At 39.6% G+C, this 17708-nt stretch overlaps 1 protein-coding gene across 2 annotated transcripts in view; it reads right to left on the minus strand.

Moving 5' to 3' along the window:
• Positions 1-17708, minus strand: part of TMEM120A (transmembrane protein 120A) — a 499311-nt gene that overhangs the window by 148228 nt on the left and 333375 nt on the right. For both annotated transcript variants that reach the window (XM_044067697.1, XM_044067688.1), the window contains exon 10: positions 3533-3597. In XM_044067697.1, coding sequence (XP_043923632.1) covers positions 3533-3597 — 65 coding nt within the window. The remainder of the gene's footprint in view (positions 1-3532; positions 3598-17708) is intronic.

Consider the following 17708-nt stretch of genomic DNA (forward strand, 5'->3'; position numbering starts at 1 on the left):
GGATATTAATCTTAAAAAGACCACAAACTAACACTTTCTAATTTAGATAATCCCATGTTTTAGTCCTCAGAAGATCAGATTCAAAAAAAACTCCCTTAATAAAGCACAACATATTGGGATGGCAGGAATAAGATTACTTTCAGACAATGTATAAGGCTATCAATTATAAAAATGTGAAACTTCATCTTAAACACTGTTTCAGTGAACTTCGATAAACAGGTTACACTGGTGAATAAAATACATTAAAAGATTCCTTGGACACATCTTTGTCATTCAGCACTGCAGCTGACAAGCAATGAAAGTATACTTCTTTAAGACCTACTTACCTATAACAATAGATGCTCAAATTTCTTCTCTGCTGTAGTGGCCTATGTGTAGTGTATAGCCAAGGACAAACCAACGGCCAGCTTGCCAAAGCTTTAACTCTTCTTTCTCAGTCCCTCTGGCTGCTGAAAAACTTCCCTCCAAAAAGAGAGCAACCAGAGTGAGGCAAATCTTCAGGATTTTACTGCCCCACGAAAGGAAGATCAATCCATCCTGAACCCGAGCAAACAACCAACAATCAATCACCATAAAAATCATACAAGCAGCAACAAGCAGCAACAATAAGTGTAACAGAGGAGTTTGTGCCTCACCACAACTATCTAGAAAGGGTGTCAGTGGGTGGATGGATGGATGTGGACTACTGCAAAAGTAAAGAAATTTGAATATGTACTGTTATGGGTAAGTAGGACTTGCACAACTGTACTATGTTCTTGATTCTTGCTGCTGCAGTAGCCTAGGGGTAGATTCCCAAAGCTTACCATACCTGCGAAGAAGGATAAGGGTCCAAGAGTCTCTAGAGAATTGTCCTAGCAAAGCTTGACCTGTACCTAGTGAAATACTACAGTTTGTAGTGTTTGTGAAGATATGAACAGAGGACCAAGCTACTACCCTTAGAAGACTTCTAGTGTCATCCCCTTTCCAGTATGCCATTGAAGAGGACAGGGCCCAGGAAGAATATGCCCTAACTTTGCCTGGAATAGTTTATACTATGGTGGGAATAGCAAAAAAACAATAGCAGAGGACAGCCATCATGATATTGTCTGTTTATACATGGATCAGCTTTTCTTAGTCCCTGCACAGGAAACAAACAGCTGTTTAGCCTTCCTAAAGGACTTTGTTCTGTCAAAGTAGTACCTGTGCACTTCCAGTTTATGTAGAATTTGTTTTCCATTATCTTTTGTCACTGGGAAGAAAACTGGGAGACTGATGGCCTGATTCAAGGCAAGCTCAAACAACTTAATCACGAATGAAGGACTAGTGCACAATGTGACTGCCCCTATGGAAAACTACACAGGGTTCACCCACCATGACAGCTTGCAACTCAGCTGCTCACTTTGCAGATGTCAGAGCAACAAGTAAAACAGTTTTCCAAGTAATAAATTGTGGGAAAAGCCTGACAGGATGGTTCAAAAGGGAGGTAAGAGTTTTTTCTAGAACAAAACTACATTCCCAAGGCAGAGAAATTTTCTTGCAAGGGGGTCACGTGCTATACTCCTTTCAGAAACTGTTTGAAAACAAATTTAGAAGAAAGAGAGAGATCCATAGGCAGACAATCTGAGATAGCTGCAAGATACACCTAGATGGAAGCATATGACAAAGTCATCCTTAAGTAGCTCACACAAATATTGATAACCACAGTTGCAACTTCCCTTTCAGGACACCTGTGATTGGCAAGGCATCAACTAGAAAATCTATTTACCAACATAAGGCTTTCTAGTAGCAGGTTTTCTAGCCTTTATTACCTGCTACACATCCTTTTGAAAAAAAAAAAACATTGAATCATCCAGGTTGTCAGCTGTAGTTGATTGATCTCAGGGTGTATCAAACTCCCCTTGTGCCTTGTTAGTCGATCCAGTCTGTGAGGAAACTTACTGTAATTTCCCTTGGTGAATTCCATAAGATGGGAGTACCAATTTTGCCTGGACCAAAACGGAGTAACCACAATGATTTAGTTCAATTCTTTCTGAACCTTTAGAAGTACCTTGGAAATCATGGACAGGGTGGAAATACATATAGGAACATTCCCGTCTAAGAGAATGACAAAACATCTTTTCTCCATGGATGGCGGCAAAGATATTTCAAACAGAATTTTTCTAGTTACCTGTTTGTAAGGTTTTGAGCAGATCTACTTGAGGTGTACCCCACAACTGGATCAAGTTCTGGAACATTCTTGTACTGATTTTCCACTTATGAGAGTCTGTCCATGATCTGCTGAGTCTCTGTCTGCCACAATGTTTTGTTCTCACAGAATGTAGGAGGCCTGAAGAATGCTGAACAACCAACTCCCAAGTCATCATTGCCAACCATCAAAGAGGGTGTGAGACAAGACTTTTGTAGGTTCAGGTGAAATCCCAGATGTGAAAGGATACCTAAAGTGTATGCTGAATATGAGGTGTAACATTGTATACACACACTTGCACACAGTTGCACACACTTACACACACACAGGTTTTTATGAGTAAGTTTCAGATATGACTTTTCTAAATGTAGGGCATTTTGACTTTTTTTCTTTATTGTAAAGCTCATTTTACCTTTTAACATGCGTTTGAAATGTAACACACGCACACACACACACACACACACACACACACACACACACACACACACACACACACACACACACGCACACACACGCACGCACACACACACACACACACACACACGCATATGTAATGTATGTATCGGGATCCAACTCATCATCCTCTTAATTACAGTTAATTAGCAAAGTCACAGGTACAATACCATCCACAAAACTCTGCTGAAGTGTACATAACAGCCTCAGCCAGACCTTCCATGTCATCTCTCCTCTACCTAATGTGGTTTATATCCTGCGGCTTTCAGCTGCCTTATAAAACCACACATCGCCTTGTTCTTACATTTTGAAGATACAAGAAAATGACTGACACAAGCCCTCTGTATAATCTCCACAGTCCTCCACTAACTGTACTACAGTGACAAGTCATATACAGGCTACACTACACAAAGTAAATCAACAGCTCAGCTGATCTTTTAATCCTTTTAAATGATTGTCTTTAAAATTTTGATAGTTTATTGGTTGTAAGTTAAGCTAAGTCATCCCCTTCATCTGAGCTAGCTGCTGCATTACAACCATTAGTGACTACTTTCAGTCGACCATCATTAGCAACCACCAAGAAATTATTTCAAGGTAAATGGAGAGTATGATTAAAATTCTCACTGGGAACAAAACGTACAAATAAACAGCAATAGTTAATGTATGATTTAGATCAGGGTGACCTACTGCTGGGCTGAACAGTTGAAAATGCTGCTCTTTAATGGTAGACTATACAGATTCTTTGTTCATTATGGTATAAAAAAAAACAGCAAATATCATTAAGAACTTCATCTAAATGTTTAGGTTATATAAAACACTGTATCAAGAGTACTTCACTCTGGATACTACAGCTATATTTAACCATTTGCAACCATATATGTTTTTTTCTTTTGCTTTAAGGTAATAAATACTCACATGCCCAAAGAACAAGAAAGGCAGAAGGAAAGTCAGACCCCTCCACATCCAGGACTGGAAGCCCTCTAGAGAAAAAAAAAGGACAAAATGTTTTAACATTAAAATACTCTGCAAACTCTAGAAATGAAAAATGACAAAATTATGTTTTTACTGACACCCAAATTTTATGGTAAAGCAATATTCCTCTTTCTAAAATAATCAAGTTGTGCAACAAATCTCTTCTTTAACAAAGGAATCATGTTTACAAGTTATTTAAAAATCAGTAGAAATTACACAGCACCATTTCTACTCAGTATTCTGACATTCAGAGTTTTACTGGAAGGGAAGCTTTTGTAATGTTCATTTAACATGAAGTATTTGTCAAATGTCTGCTACACGTGTAGCACAGTAACACTGGTGTAAAACACTTGCACACGTAATCAAGGATCAAAGGAGGGGCACTTTCAACAGAGGACAAGGGAACAGTGCTACATTTTAGGTAAGAAAGGATATATAGAAAACGTCACTATAAAGTTTCACTCTTTCAGCATGCCACAGAAACATATAGGCAACATTTCTTCTCCAAAGTAAAAGCCTTCACCACAGCATACAAACTACAAAAAAATCCCCTGCCAGTGGAACTTTTCAAAGCTCCAGTTCTTTTTAGGCATTCCGAACACCAAAATCTCAGCACTGCTACAGAAGTTTATGTCAGTCTGATTTCTAGGCACCTTACCTGGTGTTTTCATCTGGGCTCTACGGATGTAAATGAATGTTAATGCCAGTTTGGCATCTGTCCACGTCTGGCTAAAATTCACTTATCCTGGCTGCAACAGGAAACGCTCCAAAGATTTGCTGCATCAAGATGTGAGCAAGCACTGTACAATGTAAAAAGACCTAACACGCAGGCACGTCTCATCTCCTAAACATGTATTTTACATCTCATTTGTCCATATGGAGACAAAGGAATAGTGTGTGACTACAGCTTTGAAAAAGTGAAAGTAAACTGTCATCTTATAAATGCATTCTAAATGAAAGCTGCAAAGCGTTTTCAGAAAGTAAAAGTTATATTCCATTCAGTAAAACAAACTGCTGTGCTTCACACTGTACTGATGCAGCTATCAAAGACAAGAGATTCTTCTGATTACTCTGCCTGTCCATTCCATCAGTTTCTCTCCTATGAACCAGCCAAGGCATGACAATAAAAAGGCACAACAGCAACAAACTAGAAATACTTCAGTTCTGTATATTATCTTGTAAAAAATGCTTTTGAACCTGCTGAATGCCATTTTAATCTCAGTACTGTCTTTTTATTCTATACGTGAATCAGCTTTCCTCATGATCACTGCAACTGCTTGATGCTGCTGTATTACAAAACTGGTCAGTTTAAACAGAGCAAGTATGCAATCCATCATCAGGAAACCTGTTCCAGGGCTGCTTCCCAAGTTTATGTTGCTGACCAATTGTCAACAGATAAAGGAATGCAGAAAGTAATATTGCATTACATATTTTTTATCTCCCTTTAAAAACACATACTGTGGGGTCAAGTTATCCTAACCCCAAAGAGCATTTCTCTGACTTTTTTCCCAAAAAGATGAGAAAAAGAACTGAGGCTGCAAATGAGACATTGCTGCACAATCTATTATGACATAAGACAACATAGGTATGCACTACCTGTGTTAATCTACACATACATTTCTCTAAGTTCTGTTTTCTAATGCAGGTTCATAGCTTAAATGGCTTTTAATAATTTGGGTAGAATCATCCATGTCTCTTCATGTTTGATATTCTATGACATAGTGAATCAACATGTAATCAAATGATAAGGCTAACACATTTCATGTTGAACATTCCAAAACCTCTGCATTCTGATACATATACCAACTCCTCATTCCAGAGGTACCACACAGTATAAAGGATTGGGCCTTCTTATTTCTTTGAGCTGATGGTATCTGTTTGTTATACATGTTCGCAAATGATTGAAGGCTATTATTTCTTACTCAGAAGACATAAAAGGTTTCCAGAATTCCTTGATCTGGATCAGTAAATGGCATTACAATTTTAACCTATGAATTAGTACTGGTAAGGCATCAGTTAAGTTTGACTCAAAATATATCAGCAAACTATTATACATGGATAATGTTACATTAAAATTAGTTAACTCTTATAAGGATTCATATTGTAAGGAAGGCTTTATACTGTTCTTTTTGTAATCTGCAGGTAAATTTCCTCTTGTAATCCAGGCAGTTTGTTTCACTCTCTCTTATAAGCAAGCTATATTGTGGAATACAATGATGTACTTTGTTTCACCTTAGTAAATTATAATGGACCCAGAAATACTCCACAAACAGAATATATGGGTTAGCCATTAATATTAAATTAAGAAAACTGTGTTTGCATTCTGACCTTTACTGAGTTGTAAGATGTGACATTTGCAGAGTATTTCCTGCAACTAAAGATCCAGCAAAGACTGCATTGTATCACGTGAAAAAAATACTTGCAACCTAGTGGGCCTAGAGGTATCAGCCCACCTCCATTAAGAAAAGGATAAGAAAACAATTTCTTGCCAGAGTTATAAAGCTATTACACAATCTTTCAATCAAATCGACAAGTCTTTAAAAGGAAATGTGTTACTTTATCTGCATACAATTTTTAAGTGGCATACCCAGCTCTAAGTGGCTTTGGTTGGGAGAAAGAAGACATACAGACTATGAAACACCTTCCTCGTCTCAATGTTAAACACTGTACTCCCCTTCCCCATTCCCATTCCATGTTATGCATCCTCAACCCTCTCCCCGTGTGTATGCATGGCAAACTGCTGGTTAGAGCATCTTTGGTTTATTACAAGTCTTATTGAATGGCTATAATGCTGGTCAGTTCTGTGAGGGATAATCTGCAAATCCTAACCCATGAACATAAGCAAAGAAAATAATCATATGTTGGATATAGAAGGTGACTTAACAGAATGAATAAAAAAACTCCTTTTTTTGGGGAACAAACACTTGACTTAGAGCCAAGGCATTGTAATTAACACATCTATTTTCTGATTCACACAAAGGAAAGAGACTCAGTATAAAATCGAAACAAATAAGTGCACTCTGAACATACTTACTGTTATAATCCTATGCAAACAGTCATGTTTCTTGTGATCACTAGTGGATTAAGTGTACCTTGGGCTACCCCAAACTTTTTTAAGACCATGCGTAGTACACTTGTGTTTGTATTTTATATATACATAAACACACCCACACACCCCTTTGAAAATATACATTTCTCACACACATACACACAAATAAGTATAAACACACAATCGCACACATGTACACAAAAATATATATAAAATAGCTAGACAGATGGAATGCCTTAGATAGTGAAGTCCTACAGGACAGTAGATGCTTTTAAAATGCAACAGACTAATTTTTACTCAGTCTTCAATACATGACTATAGCAAATAAGCAGGTCAGTCTCATTTTTGGACATTCGCTCATTACCATCAGGCAAACATTACACAATAACCATACATGTCCAAGAATATCCTTCAATAAAAATTAAGCATATGACGAAGTCCCAGGAAAGTTGGGTTTGGTAGTCCTATGCTCAAAGTTCTTGAAACTTTGGTAGAGTTAGTGTAGGTTATGTACAAAGACCTGATGACGGACAAATGATGTTCAGACTCAGAGGGGCTCCCACTGGGAGTGGCCATACATAAAGATTCAGCTCTGAGCTCAGTCCTGTTCATACTGAGGATGGACTATGTTAGCAAATGGTTGGAGAGGGACAGATTATCAAACCTTCTGCATGCAGACAATGTGGCCCTACAAGCAGACTCACAACAACAAACAACAACAATGTTAGGGGAGTGGAATGCAAAAGTGAAAGCACATGGAATGAAATGAAAATGGTAGTCATGTGTTTGCCATAATGCTGGATCCTTTCATTCACGTTCATCTGATACCGCTAATGAATCTTCAGGTTGGCAAGACTAGTGTTTCAGCCTCAAGCTCTTTTAATTATGCAGCTGTGAGTGAACCTACCTCAGATTAAGTTTATTGCCTAATAAGGAAGGCTGGTTTCCAAGAGGACTACTGGAGAAGAGCTGTCATGGTCCTTCAGAAATGGCAATTTGAAAGGGAGATGGAGGGAGGCAGAAAGGGAGGGTTGTAGTATTAGACGGATGTGTATAAAGGATCCAGCATTATGGCAAATACATAACTACAGTATCTTATTCATCCCATTCATTCAATCTGATGGGTCAGAATCCCCATTTACTGAATACTTGGGTGGGGTCATGACAAGAGACACTTGAGGATAGTGGCTCCAAAGGAAGCCCTATTTCTCAAAATAACATCCAGTTTTAATGCTTAGCAAAGGCATGCAACATAGACTAAGTTGCAGTACCACACAGTTTACCAACTGAAGAATTTCTAAAGAAGGCTGCAGAACTAGCAATGAATCTCACCGAATGAACCTCTGATCTGCATGTAAGAATCAGTTAGAATAAACAAAGATAATACAATCAGAAAGACATCTAGAGAAGGATACCTTGAAAACCTTGGAATGACGTTTGTTTGTTGTAAAGGACACACCAGTTTAAGAGTCTTTTCTAAAGGTTTTAATTCTATGCAGGTAAAAACTTTAGTTCTCTATGAACATTAAGTGCACGGAGAATATACTCACCTTTATTTGAGTGGCTTGGGGAATAAAGGCTGGTAGGTGAGTAGATTAATTCAAATTTGTTCCGGATGCTACCTTGGGAACAATGGAAGAATGGGTGTGGAGTGAAACTCTGTCTTTATGAAATACCAAGTAAGGCAGTCTACAGGACAGGGCCTATAACTCTGATATCCTTCTAGCCGAGGTTACCGTTATGAGAAATGCCTTCCAAGAAAGAAATATCAAAAGGGGCAGAGAATACAGGGTAAAAGGGGGATTTTGTTAGCACTTCTAGAACACAATTGATATCCCATGTAAGCACTCTCTCTCTGATTGGAAGATGGAGAAGAAAGTTTTTTTTCCAGAGAAAAGCTTTGCAAAGCCTCTGGACAACTAAAGGGTGTGAATCAATACCATTGTGAAAACTGGAAATTGCAGCCGGATGAAGTTCCTTATGATTTAGATTCTTTCTGAATTCAGACAGACTATGCATCTTGTTGGGTTCAGGTGATATTCAATAAACTGAATTGCCTAAGCTAGTTGCAGGTTTGATTTTCTGTATCTTACGGACATGCCCAAGGACAGACGTACAGATAGAGCTGAGGAAAGTAATCTCTGGCTTTGACCAGAGACTCTTGTTCTGACTCTAGAGATCCAGTCATCCATGTATGGAAACATGCAAATCCCTTTAAGGTGCAAGTGAACCACCAAACACATGGTGATCACCTGAGTGGGGCTGTGGTTAGATCAAAGGACAGATTACTGAACTGTTTTCCAGATGCAAGTGTAAATATCTCCGGGATGCTTTGGTTATTTCAGTACGGGATTAAAACGTCCGATAGCAGCACAGTTATTTGCCTACAGGCAGGGCAATCTTCCTTGCACCATAATGATGCTGAATCAGGATCTCTGTTATGCTTGTGTTAGTTGCTGGGGTCCAAGGGTGGCTCGGAGTTCCTTGTTTTTCTTTGAACCCAAAATCTGTCTGGTCTGATTTGACCTTCTGGATAGCTCTTTTTCTAGAGGAGAAAGAATGTTTCTCTTCTGACCACACACTGTTAATGAGGTGGAATGTATGGAAGCGCCTACTGAGATAGAAGTTTATGGGAAAAGGGAATCGTACAGCCACTGGATATATCCTAAAAATCCTTAGTGATGACTGTATAGAAGCAGGACAGCAGTGGGATAAAATAACCCAAAAATGCCTTCAGAGGACAGCAGTTGGACAGCCCTTCAGGGATGCCTAAGCTACCTGTCAGTGAAAGAGCTACAATATCCAAGGGTTTGCAGATCACCTCTAACTCTGGGTCAGTGTCCACTGACGAGGCCATGAGTGCATATTTCGGAAGCAAAAAGCCAACACCAGGTTTTCCTAAATTATAGGGATTTGGACACCTTTTGGTTCCTATTGTATGATTGTTGATGGGTCTCATATTCAACTCCTACAGCACACAATGTTTTTCTGTTCTGCTCACACTTCAGCATCCAGACAGGGGAAATCCATCATAAGGGGCATTCACAAAGTAAGCTTTAAAGTTGTCCATGAAGTCACAAAGGCAAAGCCAAAGCCAGGCATGACACCTCATTGTTACACCTACCTCTGCTGCAGGTGCTGCTCTATTGACTTCATTATGCATTATTCACATAAACAGGTTAATTATGTGAAACACTGTGCCCAAGGAGGTCTCTGTTTTCTAGTGTATGGGGAGGGTGGGCTCTTCAAAGTAGCTAATGCTTGCTCCTCTAGGGTCCCTTAAAAATGGTTCATATGGGTGGCATAGTTTAAGGTCCTAAAGGCAAAGGTGCCTAAAACATATTCCTGCTTCCTCATTGTATCCACAGCCCTGGACTCCTTGTTGAAGGGGTGGAGAGAAACTGTATTCATGTCTGCTCATTTTTGGTTTGTGCTACCATAAAATTAAAATCCACCAAAGAATCCTGTTTGCACTTGGGAGGTCTAATAATTTTGTTTGGTTTTAGGGTTATACATTCAGAGGCATTGGGCTACTGTCATTCCTTCCTGGCCGCAGAGTTTATAAGGCGGTCCACTGATGTTACCACCCATGAAGTTCAGGGCCCGAGCAATATATGTCTCAAAAAGGATTTCCTTGTCTTGAGAGGGTAACACCGAAGGCCAAGATTCCACTGTCGCATCAATTCTAGGATCTCACCAAAACTGACATCTTCTAGAGGAGTTTGAGGGGAGCCCTCTCTCTCAATCATCACAGTCTGTGTTCTGTGTCCAAAGTGACCAACTCTGTATGGGTGTCAGTGCTCCTCCTCTTGCATGGACTTCCACATTAAAAGGGTGCAAATCTGAGTCCTCAGAGGACTCTCACTGCATCTGAGCATATATTTTTAAGGCAATTCCTGTGGCTCTGATCCTGGGCTGCATAAAGGGGTTGAGCAAAGATGACAGTGTCCTGACATCAAAGAAGCCAGTAATAGAGTTCTGGAGGAGAAGCTATACTCCTCCCCATTACCTTAAAGGCTGACCCTACATCTGCTGGATCCAAGGAACCCCATCAAGTGCAAGCACTACTCTCCCTAACAATGAAGTAGACAGCATCAGCGAGGGTATCCCTGAAGTCAATGAAGCTGAGGGCCCCCAGAAGTGGATTGGTGCTGCAGCCTTGAAGGCTGATCTCTTCAGCCTAGAGAAGGGGACCATGTGGTATGGACCAGAGAATGGTACCAAGGAGTTGACGTTGATACACTGGTCTCAAGTTCCATTAAACTCCAAGGATCTCTGTCAAATGAATCAGATTTGAAGCCCCAGGAACGGAGACCAAAGGACAGTCAGTACCAAGGCAACAGACTCTGGGTGAGGCACTGGTTTCAAAACCATTGGATCCAAAGTATGGACAGGGAAAGGAGCAAAAATAAGAGACGACAGGGCCAGCTTGATCCACTCTGAAGATGAAAGGAAATGGAAGGTCACTAATCTCAATCTGGGCTTTCAGGAAAGCCCTCATCATGCAATGCCAATTAAGCTCCAACACACTCCTGAAGGAACATACGGAGTTGAAGGAGGCCTGAAATGAGAAAGTTCCCTCTCATAGGATGTTTCAGTCATGAAGTGCTTGGAACACCTGTCTGGAACGAGTGTCAGCTCCAAAGTAAAAAAAAGATGAAACCAGAGATTTTATCAAGAGTGCGGTTGACTTCATTTGTAGAGTTTTAGAAGCTAGGGGTGCAGTCACCTCAGACTTTCTTGGCTTCTGAATCTTCTTCTTTACCCTTGTTCTTGCATCAGTTCTCCTCATCTCTGTCTTTATCTTTGTCATTCCTAGGCTTGACTGCCTTTGAAGCCAGAGATAGCAAACCCTTTAATAACAAGTTTATTTCTTCTGTCTGCCAAACATGGAGAACCAAAAGCCTTACTGAAGAAACAATCAGCAGACTTGTGATTCACCCCTCCCCGGCACACTACACAACTTGAATGCCCGAAGTGGGGGGGGGGGGGTTATTGCAGCATTTAACACATTTCTTAAAACTCTTCTTCTTCTTCATAGCCATTGGAACATGCATACACACAGACACATGCACACCCTTTGACCCCTCTTCTAATGATCTTTGACATTTTTCAGATCAGAAAACAGTTTCAACCCTTCTGCCTATGCAATTTTGTAGCTTGTTTAAATTTGCTACAATGTTCATAATCTTGTAAATTATGTTCGAGGCCTACACATAAAAGACACTGGGAATGAATATCCTCGAGGCTATTTGCCTACCACAATCATGTGTTACCAGAATGACCATCATCAGTGGAACATGAAAAAAGCCAAACTGAGTTGACTACAGAAAAACTATCTGCTTTAAAAATAAATTATACATTTTGACAGAAAACAGCTACTATTCAGCAAACATTTATTCTGATTTCTATGGGAGCTGTGCCAACACTCAAAATGGCAAACAGAACTTAACAGCATGTAGAACGTTTGATACTGAACAGAGATTCATATGCACCTCCCGAATACAGGTTCATATGCACCTACAGAAAAAGCTAGCTCAAAACCACTGTTTGATCCTCACAGGGCGAATACCATTCTTTTTTTAGTCACTGGCAGAAGAGATGAATAAGACATAAAATAAAATGTTATGATTTACGTGTTACAGTGACCCTACCAGCGGTAGTTTGGGTTGACCAAGGGCACAAGTGAAAGACCCACGCTGCTAAAGACCAAACAATGGGCAACCAAATGCATGCCAGTCACTAGGATATTCTAAAGGCCCATACAGGCATATTTACCGTGTCCCAGGCGTCTGCATCCAGGATTTAGATATTTTCCTTGACACCATACTTGGACAGGAGAAGCAAAAATGAAAGCTGCCCAAACAGCCTCTGCCACATAATAGATCGCTATATCAAAAAACACTTTTCTTGGTCTATACTGATCACCTTGTTTCCTTATTTGACTATAGTATGTTATTTTTATTATAAAGCTCCTGCCCCTTGACTTTTAAAAAATGCTTAGTTAAGAAGAAAATAAAACTTGTGCTTCATTTGGTTGTCACAGGAACTAGAGAATGTAGATCACTTTTGAACTGTAGGAGGAGATGGTGACTAGTATTTTGACTCAATAGGAAAATAAAACAATCTTAAGGTATACTGAAACGTGGCTTGAACTGCCTCTGCCATATAACAGTGTTCTGTAAGGAAAGCAACATTTGCCACCCACTCAGTCGGTTGTGTTCTTCTGTCCAGTGGCTTTGGACTTTTGTCCTTTGTGTTAATTTAACTTTTGCATTTCTTCCCTTACCCTTTCATTGGCATATCTCTTTAATTAAATTAATTTAGCCTCCCACTTTATAATTCACATCAAATGTCCCACTGTATTATGTTATATTGTACGGTATATTACTGAATACTCCATTGCATTTGAGATACCCGAAATTGACACCACATAACCACTGCCGCAGACAATATCCCCAGACAACACAACTTAGCAGCTTTTGTTTGATTTTGTGTCCCCCTCATGTAGCTTCTCCCCTTGCATTATATCTAATCACAACAAACTATTAACCTAAGGCATAAGACTATACTGAAGCTACCTGCATCTCATCTTTTGTCCAAGTTTCTGCCGTTTTTAATTTCTCCAAGTATTTTGGGTTTCTATCATGAGGGGAATGGACCCCATTCCTAAGTCAAAGTACGATTAAAGTTCATGAAATTAGTATTGTTTCACTCTTTGATGTCAGCCAAAAGTGCTCTCTGCAGCACCCGCAATGTGCCCAGTAATGACTCCTGCAATTCGTATGGTGTTACATGAATTGGTAACATATCTAAATAAGACTGTAAATTATTTTTTATAAGACCAGTTGCTCCTACTACTATTGGAACTGTATGGGTATCTCTCTTCCACATGGCTCTCATTTCTGCCTGCAGATCGAGGTATTTTAAGACTTTGTGTCTCTCTGTACGCAAGACACTATAGTCACTAAGTGTGGTGATTTCAATAATCAATGCTACTTTTCTCTTCTTTTCTTGGACCACTATATCTGGTTTTCTAGCATCTATCTTTTGGACTGTTGGTATTGGGTGATACCATGTGATGTAAACTATATCATTTTCTAGGATTCTCTGTGGCTCATGTTTCCAGTGTTTGTCAGCCATTTCGGTACCATAATGTTTGCACAATCTCCAGTGTATCAATCTCGTACATTATTATGCCTTTCAGTATACAGTCTCGGCCATTAGAGAGTTGCAACCAACAATAAGGTGCATGACTGTTTCCAATTTGGTTCCAGAAAACATAGCCCACTATCTTGGGCTGCCAATATTAACCTTTTGTTTCTTGATGTAAATTCACCTCTCCTTAACCATTCCTGCATTTGTTCTTGATCAACAGGAGGCTCTTCCAGACATTTTCTATACTTGCAACTAGTTTTATGTTTTATCCACATTTCTTGCCTTCTCACCTGGTCCTTCACCTTATATTCTTTCTTTTGTTTTTTTTAGCACATTCAGTTTCTGCCTGGTTTTTATCCACTTCTGGTTTGATTTCCATTCCTGCTTGTCATCGATATGCTACTGCTAAATTAATCAGAGATGTCATCTTAGATTTATTCTCCTCATGTTTCAAAACTTTCACCACATTTGGATCTTGTGAGGTCAGTAGATGTGTGGAGTCCCACGATTGCAGATCCATATATGTAATCAATTTCAAGGAGGCCCATCCCTCCTTCAGAACGGGGAATATATAAATCTTGGTATACACTGATTTTTCTAAATCATTTGGAGAGCATGAAGAATCTTTCTTGTTTTAATATCCACTCTATCCAACACTTTTTGGGGCCAGCCAATCACTCCAAAACTATAAGTTAGGACAGGAAGAGCAAACTGATTTACAGTGTGGATCTTGTTCCTAGGTGTCAATGCTGTTTTCAGGATTAATTTAAGTCTTCCAAAGTACTCCTTACTAAGCTTTATTTGCATTTGTTCATGTTTTATTGCCGATCCTTCATCAGTTCCCAAGTACTTATACACCCCCTCTTGCTCGAGTTCTTTTATATCACATTCTTGTCCAAAACTGATGTTTTCCTGGTGCTGCAATTTTCCTTTTTTAAAGGTTGCTTTTGCACATTTATCTAGACCAAATGACATTTCTGCCTGTTTGAATGCAGTCATGGACTGACAAATCAATACGGTGAATAAAATTCCCATAGCTTTTTAACAATCCATCCTTCGTAACCCAACTCTACGTACTACTCTTCTAGATTAGTTAATGCAGGAGGCGCCTGAACTTCCCACCTTCAGCATTCCTGCATTTAAACTCCTTAGGCAATAGTTAAATTTCTTAATGCTTACCAAACCTTCAGTTTAATTGGGGTCAATAGTTCCAGGCATGAGAGATGCAGTTTATTTAAACTGGAAGCAAAGATCTCCACATATAAAATGGACAGTGAGCACTCCTCTACCTCCAGCAGAACATATGCCAATGGTACTAACTTACTCACCCTTCCCAGGTCTTGCAGCACTATTGGACACGCGCACACACACACACGCACACACGCACACACGCACACACACACACACACACACACACACACACACACACACACGCACACACACACACGCACACACACACGCACACACACACGCACACACACACACACACACGCACACGCACGCACACCAGGTATGAGTCTCAAGAAAAACAGTTAATATCTCAGCTGCTAAATTCATCCTTAAAACTAAAAACAGACATTCTGGGAATCCCTTACAATTGAGGACTATGACTAAATGAACTAAATTTGTACTCAAAGCTAGATAAAAGGAGAGTCATAGTGTCCTGCCTCCCTGGAGGTTAATTTAGTGATATCCCTAAGGCTGTTAAAGCATATATGTGATTCTTGCAATGATTCTGTTTTGCAATTGTGTGCATTGAGTCAATATTACTGCATACTCTTCTCTTCTTGTGATGCAGAGGGATATGGCTCACATTTTGCTTACCCTTAACCAACCTGGTAAATCCCCTGCAGTGTGAGATCTTTCCATTATAGAAGATAGCACCTAAACATCTAGAGAAAATTACTGGCTTCAACAATTTCTTTAAATATGGCGAGGGGGGTTCAGTACCTCTCTACCAGGGAGGAAATGCACTGATCCTTGTCTTAATTTGCAAGGGATGGGTTAGAGTAGTGAGTGAACACCCCCCACCACCATGTGCCCTTTTAGGCATGGTAAAATTATTGGATACTGCAAGCTAAATTATGAAGGTAAAGATGGGAGATGACATGCACAGTTATGTGCCACCATAGAAACATGGCTTAAAGACCTGTTCTGCATTTCACAAATGCCTGGTTACAACTCTTTCTACTTGGTTCAGCTCAGTGAGAAATGAGTTGGCATTCCCTTTTTCATAAATACATTTTCAAAAGGGGGGATTTACAAACAAACTGTTGGCCTGAAGTACTCCACACTCAAGTAACAACAACACAAACTACAACTTTGTCACATGCTGCTGTACCCACTCAATGTTGCTTCAAAAGCATAATCACTTCCTTAAAAAAACTTATAACCCTTTCCGTAATGGAAAATCCTTCCCTACTCGGTGACTTAAAATTGTCCATCCAATTACTGGGAAAGATTTGGCAGAGCTAATAATCACTAGATTTTATAAACATTAAAAATCATGAACAGATGGTAAAAATCCAACAGAGTACTGTCTGCAGTTAGCGCATAGGAATAACATTCTGACTTATACATGAGCTGCTTCCTGTGTTAAGGTTCAGGGTTTGAATCTTTCCATCATTTGCCAACTGTGTGCCCTTCAGCAATACACAGATAGTGCTTTGGGGTAACTGGTAATTTGGGCTAGGCTTTTAACGGGGTTCCTATGAACCAGATATCATTCTGACAAACATCTTTGCCAAATGTCCTAAGCTAAACATTGCCCACCTTTTTTTTCGCATTGACTACAACACTGTGACATTCCTATTGTACACCAGACTAAACTTAATAAAAAAATTAAACGATTTTTAACGTTTTTCAATCTGCAACTAAGCCTCCATGAATTACCTTGTATCAATCAACTGCAATAGTGTATATGCCTCTCTTGCACCCCACTGTTGAACTGTGCAAAGGCTTCTACAATACGTTAAATACCAGCACTTGACAAATTCATCCCAATGAGATATAACTATACTGGAAACATTCTTCAATAAGCCTAAGTGATAGCACTATAAAATTAACTATTAAAGAAAAAGAAGACAGGAACAAAGCCTTCAAACTTTACCCAATCTAATACCACAAGGCTAAAGTCAACTACATTCAAAAATACCTCAAACAGCCAGAAGAAGCAAACCTTCATTCAAGGTAAAACTTGCCATTACAACAGGTGACAATAGTTAGCAAGTCCTTCTACAGCCACATGCAAAATATGCAGGAACAAGAACGCTGCATGCTAGAACAAAATGTTATCAGTATAAGAATGCATCCAACAGACAGTGCAAATAAACCGGCAAACAGATTTGGAGAAAATCTTAAGCCACAAGGAGGACCCTATCCACTCTTCATCCCTGCTGCATAACCTCACCTGAAATTATATCCAAAATGGTCATCTCTGCTTTCAATGGCAACAAAAACACCAACTTCACAGCACCAGAAGACAAGTTACTGCTCAATGCTAGGAGTCTCAACAAGAAGCTGCACTCCCTGGAAGCTCTACTCACCCTGGAGAATGCAGCTGGTCAAACAATATGACATGCTTAATCTACTCCATGTCCAACTAAGCAAGGGAAAACATCCATACAATATTCTTGCTAGCTACAGGTCCCTCACTATGAACCAGGAAACGCATACATCATACTTGAAGTTACTAGAAACATTCACCATCCAACCAATACCATACTCATGGGTGATTTTAACTACCTCTCCATTAATTGGGGGACATACATGACCACTAACATGCAGGCCCAAAGATTTCTTGACTTTGTAAATTCAAATGCAGTGGAGCAGCTAGTCTGTACTCCAAGGGGAACATATAGCCTAGACCTGGTAAATCACAAATATGAGACAGTGCTGCAACCCCCCACCCAA

This window comes from Protopterus annectens, chromosome 1.part0 (assembly GCF_019279795.1).
Source record: "Protopterus annectens isolate FY-2018-M chromosome 1.part0, PAN1.0, whole genome shotgun sequence".
NCBI classification, from domain to species: domain Eukaryota; kingdom Metazoa; phylum Chordata; order Ceratodontiformes; family Protopteridae; genus Protopterus; species Protopterus annectens.